The sequence below is a fragment of the Schistocerca nitens genome, chromosome 12, assembly GCF_023898315.1.
Source record: "Schistocerca nitens isolate TAMUIC-IGC-003100 chromosome 12, iqSchNite1.1, whole genome shotgun sequence".
Taxonomy (NCBI): domain Eukaryota; kingdom Metazoa; phylum Arthropoda; class Insecta; order Orthoptera; family Acrididae; genus Schistocerca; species Schistocerca nitens.
The window spans coordinates 1991649-2002694 of NC_064625.1; the positions used below are offsets into that span (position 1 = coordinate 1991649).

Genomic DNA, 11046 nt, shown 5'->3' on the forward strand with positions numbered 1-11046 from the left:
TTCAATTCATAAATGACGACGACACACGTGTAGATAATATTTCGAGAATGACCACAGAAGATGCTTTGTAACCAAACAAAAAATATGCTTCGTGAAATGTACTCTGTAATTGCAGGTAGCTTAAAGTGGGAAACTACGTTGTTACGAGCATTGAGGCTTTGCATTTTCCAACTTGTTCTTTTTGTTACTGGTGCCAATCAGTTAGTATAAATTGCTAAAATGTGATTCTTTCTTTCTTTCTTCTTCTTCTTCTTCAGTCTTAAACAGTCCGTATTAGTTCCCAGAAACTGGGACAATGTCAGGTAATAGGAAAGTTTCCTCTCTGCCCCCTCCCTAGGCACGCGACGGACGTCATGGATACGCAGGGCTGGAAGCAGATGATCCTGTCTCACCCGCATCTGATCGCAGAAGCATTCCGAGCGCTGGCGACGCAGCAGATACCGCCCATCGGACCGCCCCGCAAGCGCGTGAAGCAGAGCTGAAGGCAGCCGCCCTCCGGCGCCCCCGCGGTGGCGTCTGCGACTGCGGCCGCGAGCTCCGCCTCCGCCCCCGCCTGCACCGTGGCCGCCTCCGGCGCGGGGTCTCCGCCGCCCCATGTCCCACCGTCTCCCTGAAATCTCCTCCGTCACCGTATGTTGTCGACTGCTTGGCTGGCAGTGTTCAGTTTCCGGACAAACTCGGAACTATTCTCCTGCACCGTTTGTCGTACCTCCTTTACCTCTGTCAGTTTTGGGTCGGACTTTTTATTTTTAGTCATTACGTGCGTACGTATTGAGGAAAATGTGTGTCGAGATCCTAGCTTTTCACCCGCTCGGTGCTCGGGTCGGATGGAAAGCGTGGCTCGAGAGAGATTTTCTTGGAAATAAGTTACCCGAAACATTTACAAATTCGATAAGACATTTTCTTGTACACTTTTGTATGCAAAACGACAGGAACCTAGAACCTAGAGCCTAGTGTAAGTGGAAGTTCAGAATCGAGAGAAATTGCACTTAACACTATTATTCAATTTGAAGCTCATTTTGGATTCACTTGGTGACTTCCAAATTGTTTTGCGGGAGCGGGTCATTTGTGAGGATTGTGATTTATTTGCACATTCTCTTTAGTTGAAAATTGAAGACGTTTTGTATTTCCAAAAACTTCTCTCTCGGGGGAACTTCGCAGACAGAAGAAAAGTCACACGGAGAATTGTTTGTTTTTGTGGAAAACAAAGTTGCAGAAACTGTACAAAGATTGATTTCCTTAATAAAATATTATTTTTATTCCACCTCATTTTAAAGGTAACACTATAAGAGCAGCCTTTTCACTTTGTTTCTCATTTATTAATGGAGTGAAAAATCTAGTTAGTTTTATTTATATGATCTCCCAAATTCATTTTATTATTTTGTGTGCCTTTGGGCATGTGCGCTTATGTATGTTAATGTGTGGTTACTATTGTTAATTGTAAACTTGTTGTTCCAATTTCTTTTAATTTAAGAAATAGTTTTAATTTGAACTGGGTTTTCTGTTTTGTTTTTGCCCACTGAGTCTTTGCGGCATCCTCTGTGAAACTCTTGGAATTACTGAGGAATAGTTAACGGCTAACACTTGACTCCCAGTCCTCTGCACCTCTGCACCTCCCCACCTCACCCCCTGCAGTATTCTTTGCCCCAGAATATTCTTTCCTTTTGCTTTGACCTTCATGTCTCGTGAATATTTCCTTCACACACAGAATCCTGTTCCCTTCCCGTGACTATCTCTTCTTATTGAAGTGCACTTTAAGATCTGCACTTCTCCAAAGAAAAACGAAAATAAGATGCAACTTGCAGTAGTATTTTTATGGACAAATTTTAAATGTATCTTTCTAAATCTGTTCTCGGAATCGGAAAGATAGCTAACCTATTTCGAAACGAAATGTCTGGCTCTCGGGGGTCCGATGCGTGCATTTGCGTGCAGTGTACAGATTTGACCCGACTGGGAAGTAAATGTGAATGTCGAGCCAGATACCGTGTTCTCAGTTAAATTTTTTGGGTACAGTACAGTGGACGAGTCGTGCCCGTATTTCGAGGAGGAATCTGTTTTGATTTGATCGTGCCAATGTTTTCATTTTTTATACGGTAATGTTTACAAACCGTGGTTCGTCGTATTTCAATTCACCAGGAATAACTCGGGAAAACTTGTAAATGCGTCGGAAACAGTGTTTTCGTGTGATGTGTAAGAGGACAAATTAGTGATACCTGTTTCTTGTACACAAAATGAAAACTGCTGGTTACGTGATTTTTAATAGTTTTACATCAGTAAAGATTTTGTGCTGTAAGTTACTGGATTTCTAATGTTTGAGAAAATGTTAATATCTTTAGTTTAGGTAGTATATCCCTTGCAGCAAATTATCACAAAAATTTAATATTTTGGAAAACCATCAAAAGCCTGTAATTTAATTTTATTATTTGCATTGATATTTGAAGTTATCAGCTAATTTATCTCTGCAGTGCAATTTATTATGCTATTTCTTGTGTAAACTGACAAATTGGAGGAAAAAATTGCAAATATCTGAGTTCAGAGAATAATTGTGTGCGCTTATGTTAACTTCTGTGGGAACCGCAGTACTGTTATTGCCAAATATTGTAATCTTAAGGAAATGTACATGTCCATATATTCATTTATTATTGTACCAGATTAGTTGATGCCCTCATTGCCATATTGAGTTTTCTGTGATAAAACATTAGTTTGTTCATGGTGGATCATACTTCATTAGTGTTCTAATCACTAAAAATCATTAGAATATCATTCTGATAACAGTATTTTATGTTTGTTTGCCCCAATGTATACTCCATTAATGTACGACTTTGTTCTCGGAACAGCTGTAGACTGTGAAGCTTCCCGAATTCACTGTAGGTCGCATCCACCCTCTCGAGACTTCCTCGTATCCGGTGTAAAATACACCTTCCTCGGTAAAGTTGCGATTCCGACTTTGGACGCGAATTAAGATATATTGTACTACTGCTAACAGTGGGCGAGCTAGAAACCTCAAATTCGTGTCTTCCAAAAAGAGTGGTGGATGTTTCCTCAGCACGCAGTGTCGAAATAGAACGCCAAATTAAAAAATACGTCGTACGTGCAGACGTCCTGTTCTTTTGTTCGGTAAATTCGGTCGTCACGTACTCTCTGGGAAGCCTGCTGGCTTTACCTGCATTTGAGCACAGTGCTTTCTGATTTTTGCAGTAAGTGACGACATTTGTGACGAGTGGTAAAACTCTGCAATACGTCTGTCCGTACACTATTACGGCCGGCACTTCCCGCTTTGATGTCGGGTGCAGTGACAACAGTCGTCCGGTTAGCTACTTTTGTGGCATTTGCATTTAGGAAACTGCACCGATCTGTGTATTGCATTGTTTTTCATAGATTTACTTTGTAACGTGTACAAATGTACTCGGGTACTTCAGATGTTGCTACTGGATTTGTGTTAAGGTGAACTTCTTGACCCCATTTCTGTTTGTGCTCCAGTGCTGATTGCCTTTGTAACCAAATTTACATAATTGTAGCTTCATTTGTGTAATTCATTGGGAAATATGATGCCAACAGCACATACTTCATATGAGTTAAATTTTCATTAAGTATAGAATAAATGAAAGTTTTTGGAGAATGTTGTGCATTTTCTTTACTATCAGATATGTGTTCTACCCCTGTTTAATTGTAACATTACTTACAGTGATAAACATGCTGTTTTTGAACTGCTATGCTTCCCAGCGTATGTTAAACAGATTGATTTTGTGTGTGTGTGTGTGTGTGTGTGTGTGTGTGAGAGAGATATTGTAAAAGTGAGCCATGATTTGTGCACATATGAAATGATGACACAAAAAAAAATAAAATATGAAATAATATTGGAGTTGAATCAGTAAGTCTGATTCCTGCTGGATTCATTCAGACAGTCGTGTTATTTCACCTCTGCTGATGGGGTGACTGGGATGGGAATGACACACAAAAGTAAGAGAATTTGACTAAAATTCTGGCCCAGTCCCAAGTTTTGCAGGACACGTAATGGGCTGGTCAGCTGTCGGCAGTCTTCCTGCAATGATAAGGTTGAAATGTGAAGAGGAGCACGTAAAAATTACTGCAAGTGACCAGTTCATCTTCATATTGATACTTTCCTGGGTTGCTGGGGTAATTAATAAGTCATGATATCTGACAGTTTTGGAAAAAAAAAAAGAATCTTGCAATAAAATTATTCTCCCGTGCCCGTTTGTGGAGATTAATTTCTCTGGGAACGTCGCACAGTCGCGGCACAGATTGACAGAGGTGCATCCTCTTTCCAGCTGTGAGGAAAATATAATTTGGAGCGTGTATATCAAAAGGTTCAGAGGTCACTGTATATAACAGAATACAAATGTCTTGAAGAGTTGCATAGTATACAAAATAATTTGACACATTTTGAACTTGTTTATTACGTGTGTTTATAGGTCCCTGCACATATTTATGGAATGTGTGAAATTTCTAAGCAAGTAACTGCCATTTGCAAAGTAAATCTTATAATTTTTCATTCATCAGTCTCTGTATCTGGTTTGTCGTGCATTGAGAACCAAAATACACGTCACGATAAGAAATACCTCGAGAGAGATTAAAAGATTTTTACAGCTCTGTGTGAAAGTACAGTACTATGTCGTAACGAGCAGAGGTTACTTAACATTAATGTATCCTTAAATATTAATGTTTTTATGTTAATAGTACTGTGTGTGGCCACGGAGAAAGGTGGCTTGAAAATGAAATATAGGAATTCGTTCAATAATCGTGTTCTGTACAGCCCGTCGAGGAGGAAAGCCTCCATTTGTATGGAGTGGCATTAGTTGAATATATAGCCATCACTAGTTTTGGGTGGTGCTTAACTTGCTATCTACATGTACACGGATACTCGGCAAATCACATTTAAGTGCCTGGCAGAGGGTTCATCGAACCACCTCACAGTTCTGTTATTCTCCCACCCCCCCCCCCACCCCCCATGCCCTACCCCCCACCCCTCCCACCCCACTGCCTGTGTAGGTCGGTGTCAGCAAAATATTTTGGCATTCGCAATGAAAAACGCCTTTCTTTTAATGATTTCCAGCCCAAATCCTGTATCGTTTCTGTGACACTCTCCCATATTTTGCCATAATACAAAACGTGCTGCCTTTCTTTGAACTTTTTCTGTGTACTCTGTCAGTCCTATCTAGTAAGGATCCCATACCTCGCAGCAGTATTCTAAAAGAGGACGGACAAGCGTAGTGTAGGCAGTCTCCTTAGTAGGTCTGTTACATTTGTAAGTGTCCTGCCAATAAAACGCAGCCTTCGGTTAGCCTTCCCCACACTTTGTGTGTGTTCTTTCCAATTTGTTCGTAATTGTAATAGCTAGGTATTTAGTTGAATTTACGGCTTTTAGATTCGACTGATTTATCGTGTTTTAATGAGTTCCTGTTGGTACTCGTGTGGATGACCTCACACTTTTCGTTATTTAGGGTCAACTGCCACTTTTCGCACCATTCAGATATTTTTTCTAAATCGTTTTGTAGTTTTTGATCTTCTGACGACTTTATTAGCCGATAAATGACAGCGTCATCTGCAAATAACAGAAGACGGCTGCTCAGATTGTCTACCAAATCGTTTATATAGATAAGGAACAGTGCGCACGCACTTGGCTGCAGTTTATCTCCCTGTACTTCTTGTTCGATGCTATTGGTATGTTTCAGACAAAATGGTTACCTGACATCAGTCCTCTTTTAAAGTATCAGTATTAAGGCAGGTTGTTAAAGGATGGCTGCTGAAGTATGTTTTTAATTTCTTTGGAACTCTGTGGGATTCACAGTTGTCCTTTGTTACGTGATAGTTTGTTTCTTTCTTTCAAATCGATGCACTAAACTCCATTCTGAGCCCTAGACAAGGAGACTGTCTAAATGAAAACAATTTTCATGTTTTGTTGTGTGATGGTGTAAATCTCAGTTCAAGTAAAACGGATTTTTTTTCATCAGCAACAAAAATTGGTGAGTAAACTTATTGAGAATCCAAAGATTGTCAAGTAAAGGCTACAGTTATCTACTTCACACAGTACTCGTATCGCTTGTTTTTGACAGATGAATGCTATAGTAACTGTAGGTACACTGCCCCGTAAAATGGACTGAAAGTGGGCTAAATGAGCAGACAATAAGAGACGATGCCGAGGGGAAAATGTGCCGATCTGATCTCCTTCACTAGTTCATCTGTTTGTTGGCTCAGTTTTAACTTCGTACAACTGGACCCCGAGGAATTTTACACACGGTGCTTCATTGTTCCGTGGATCATTTTTCGTAATAGATTGTAATGGTGTAGAACAAGTTACTTTACATTCACATTGTAAATTGTGTTAAACATATGAGAGTTAGCATTTCCTACCCTTTACCTTTTATACATGACTGTAATACAAAAGTTCTTCTACAGAATAGGAGTAGTTGTCAAGGAGAAACTTTATCAGTTTATCGAATTTTATTTTGCTGCCTGTCAGACGTTTTATATCACTGGGTAAGTGATGAAAAATTTTTATTACAGCATTGTGTGCCCCTTTTTGTGCTAAAGACAACTGTAATCTGGAGTAGTCAGTCATTTTTTCCTTCTGGCATTGTAATTATGTACCTCATTGTTCCTTTTGAACTGTAGTGGATTATTTACAACAAACTTCATGAGGAATGAGTGTACTGTGGATCAATAGTCAGAATTCCTGACTCCTCAAACAGATGTCTACAAGGTGACTGTTGGTGAGCACCACATATTACTCTTACGGCATGTTTTTGTGCAATGAAGGCTTTCTTTCTTAAAGGTGACGTACCTGAGAACATTATTTTGTAGGATATTATTGAATGAAAATATGCATAAAATGACAACTTAGTGATCTGTCTGCCCGCAAGATTGGCAATGATTCTGAGCACAAATGTGGCCGAACTAAGTTGTTTCAGGACTCCTAAAATGTGCTTTCTCCAATTTAAATTCTCATCAGTATGGGCACCTAAGAATTTCAAAGTTTCTGCCTTATCCATTGTTTCCTCACCTCTAGATGTGCAGAACTGCAAATGTCTTTAAAATTGAGGGCAAGACCATTCACAGAAAACCAATCAATGATACTTTCAAGAACTTTATTTACACACACACACACACACACACACACACACACACACGCACGCGCACGATTTCTCCCCAGTCAGAATTTGTCCTTGCTCTACGTTGGTTGAAAGACTGAGGACAACCTTCTGCATTCTTATGGTTAGATATGACATACATTGGTTGGCTACACCATCAATCCCTTAAAACATCGGTTTATCTTGAAGAATACTGTGATTCACACAGTCAAATGCCTTAGATAGGTCACAGAAAATACCAACTGGCACTGTTCCATTATTTAATGCTTATAAAATCTGGTGAGTTAGTGCAAATGCCATTCTCAGTAGAGCAAGCATTCTGAAACCCGAACTGTGATTTAGTGGTTGCTAAGATGAGATACTAGTCTATAAAAAATCACCTTCTCAAAGTTTGGAAAACGTTGGAAGCAATGAAACAGATTGGTTGTTACAGACATCTCTCATCACCTTTCCGGATGAGGAGTTTAACAATGGCATATTTCTGTCCCAGGAAAACTGCATTGCATATTTTGCCTAAGACTGAGTTTATTACACGGGGACAAATTTTTAGTGCTCTATTGCAAACACCGTCGAAGGCAGATAAGCTTTTATTTTGTGGTGGTTAATAAAAAAAAGAGAATAAAAGAAAAGGATAAAAGGTTGAAAATGTGGGAAGAAATCGTAAGTGAAAATGGTTTTTTTAAGATCGTTAATGACCGTGAAAAAAGGGAAAGAATGAAAAGCAAATTGGACTTCGTATTACAGAAAAGCTATTGTTGGGGTGGTCCTTGTGGCGTTTTTGAGCAAAAGTTAAACCAATTTCCACTAAAAAAATTTTTGAAAAAAGAACAGAGAATAACAAAATGTAACTGACAGGGGTAAATGGCGTAGCTTTGAGTTCATTCTTTACCAGGTTAACATGTCGTCTTTCGTGCGGCGTCCAGGTCTTCAAAAAATCTCCTTCAATTCTGCGTGAAAAGTCTGCTCCGAAATCTTGAAATCGTCCAGGAATCACTAATTTATACCAATTAAAGTCATCTTGATAGTGTATGCAATTTAATTTACTTTGCTACTTCCATCCTCCGAATTTCTTAACAACTTTCACAATATGTCTACACATTAAAATCAGATAAAGACTAGCTAATAAGTATTTTGTTTTTGCGTCTTCCAGATCACGTCTGCCTTAAGCTTCGGCTATCAAGAGACAAACAAAAAACGGATAGAAAACAAGAAAAGAGTTACAATTTTAGTAGTTTCTCTGCCGTCGAGCGCTCGTACCGCTACGACGGGATATTTTTTATCTGAGGGAACGAGTGTAGTGTGGCGAAATTCAGAGTCCCACTACAATTTTTTAGAGAATGTATAACTTTGTAATTTCAGAAGCAGAAGTTGGTGATACGTTCATATGGTTGAATTTTGTGAAAGTTAAATTTTCAACATACTGGTGTGATTTTGCTCTCGAACTGTTTGACTCTATGCTTTGTACTATATTTAAGAAATGATCATTAAATACATTTGCTATCTGTAACTCGTCATACATAGCCTTAATTCATTTGTCGGCAGTACCGATTTCCGACAGGTGCGTGTTGCTCGATTTTTTAATAACCTTTCTTAATAGTTTTGTTTTTGTAGTGAGCAATTACTGCAGGATGCCTACCTCTTCCCGCCCCGAAAGGTACATTTCCCTTTTCTTTCCACGAGACTCTTCAATCCCTTCAGTGATCCACGATTTTTTATACGGGTGTTTTAGTGTCCTTTGTTTAGCTTATCTGGAAAGCTATCGTCAAATGACAATACGAATTTTAATTACCGAGATCAAATTGTAGTATCCACGTAAGGTTTTCGTGTCCTTTTTTGTTTCGGAAGCCTTTAAACAGTCTACACTGAAGTGATCTCAGACTATTAACTGCTTACTGCTGTCTGACCGATAGCACATTAAGAAATTCTGATTCCTCATAATCTCTTCAAAATTTCCCAGCGTGGATCTATATATACAGATGCAATTGAAAGTGTACTAGTTTTCAGTATTAATAGACAAGCACATACTTGTGCTGATCACTACAAAATCTATTTGTCTCAATTTTTTTGAACTCCGGTTTTGTCTCTACGTATACAACTACACTTGTTTTCCCGAGTAAGCTGTTGCAGAGTAACTTGTCTGACCCTGTGGTCGTGCGGTGCTCAGACACGTGCAGGATGTCTGTTTTCAGAGCTCTCTAAATTTTCCAAATAGACAAGAACCTCTTCTACCTTATGAGTTCACTAATATTTTGGTGAAATGAGTTAACCTTACTTTTCTGTGCATTGTTAAGCATTTTGTAGGGCTGTTTTTCACGTCTTTCAAAACGTGATACCTTAATCCTGATTCTACCCTGAAAAAGGTGCCTCTAACACCAGTAACAACAAGGATCTTGCGATGTATGTTAAGGGGGTGTTTCGTGTTTCGTCTAGGCCTCTCCTAATGCTGTAATTATTGTTCTTAGCCAGTTGTTACCTACTCCACCAACTATAATGCCGTGGTTGCCTTCGCCAAAAGCTTTGCACTAATTCCTTACGTCCTCTGTCACCTGGCTTCACAATACTTGTGACCCGATACCCTGTCCTCAGTTTGTCCCGTACTGTCTGGCGTACACCCGTCCCGTGACTACTACCTAGCAGCAGATTCTTTGGTACCGTCCTACTGGGTATCTTTGCTAGAAGTCTACTGTGACCTACAGGCGGTACGAGGCTCTTCGCCAACTCTCTGGGTAAAGAGTCAAATTTATTGGCTTCTGTTAGCTCGGACGTAAACAGAGTCGAAGATTGCGCGTCACTCGTTACCTTTACCCGGTCCCCGAAATCTTTTCATCCCGTCGACCTATCTAGTTCAAATTTCTCGTGATCGAATTTGGCCCGAAGAGCACAAATCTTTGCCTCCTGTTCAGTGATTCTCGTCTCTTTTGCAGAGCCTACAGTTCCCCGTCGAGTTCCCCGGGAACTTAGTACTCGCTTCACTTCAGTATCTGTTAAAGTATCTTAATCTCAGCGAAACAGAGTTTCGTTGTATGCAAACTGCACGTGAGCTATCGAGTAGTGTGAAAGATTCTAAATCGGACTAATTAAGATTTACTCTACTTCCCAGAAATATGAACTTGACAGTAAGTGGACACACTCAAATTCTCGGAAAGTAAAAACGGAACAATTATGCGACATTCTCTAAATTAATCGTGCCGAAATATTAACAAATATACGATTACGACCTGACCTTACGATATTTCCGTTTTTTCCTGGACTAATATGTAAAGGAAAGTGATACCTTTAATAATAAGCTTAAAAAATGCACAGATACTTGTGTTTAATGAGTAATTTGTACCGAACTGACAGTCACTAGGGTCTAAATAACTTACCTTTACGAGAGTGCAAAAGCACAGACGTCTCGCACTGTGCAGGGCTGCCGACACAGCGTGTGTGACCGTCGTCTGCATCGCATCGCTAAATGGTCGTTGTCGCCTGTTGTCTTCTCCTTTTTTATGTGTGGGGGAGGGGGTAGACAGATTTGGATGCCATGACAAATTGGTCTGAGATTATAGATTGAAACGGGTAAATTTACCGTCCCTCTGTAAAGTGAGTCGTCTTTCCGACGACTCTTTCCAAAGCGGCTGCTCTTGTGCCGGAAGTACTCTCACCTTCCGAGCACAAAACAAAATGATAGAACAAAATTCATCTGAATATATTTATGAAACACTACAGCTTGGAAAAACCTCACACAGTATGTGCCTGCCGTTTGACACTGCACGCTGTACGTACGTCAGATGACAGATTGTAGCAGACTAACTTCTTATCTTACCAAAACGTAACAGTCGACTGTCACGAACGTCCTTACTTCGTGGAGCACAGTTCGACTTTGAGGCAGGGATCGCAGAGCACTCGTCGCTACTGGCATCGCCCTTTTTGGTACAAGTACTGTGTCCCTGTCCAT

At 39.9% G+C, this 11046-nt stretch overlaps 1 protein-coding gene across 5 annotated transcripts in view; it reads left to right on the forward strand.

Moving 5' to 3' along the window:
• The window catches only part of LOC126214845 (protein roadkill), a 344850-nt gene extending 341231 nt beyond the window's left edge, over positions 1-3619 (forward strand). For all 5 annotated transcript variants that reach the window (XM_049941480.1, XM_049941481.1, XM_049941479.1 and 2 more), the window contains one exon: positions 338-3619. In XM_049941480.1, coding sequence (XP_049797437.1) covers positions 338-482 — 145 coding nt within the window. In that variant the 3' untranslated portion in view covers positions 483-3619. The remainder of the gene's footprint in view (positions 1-337) is intronic.
• Positions 3620-11046: the final 7427 nt, after the last annotated feature.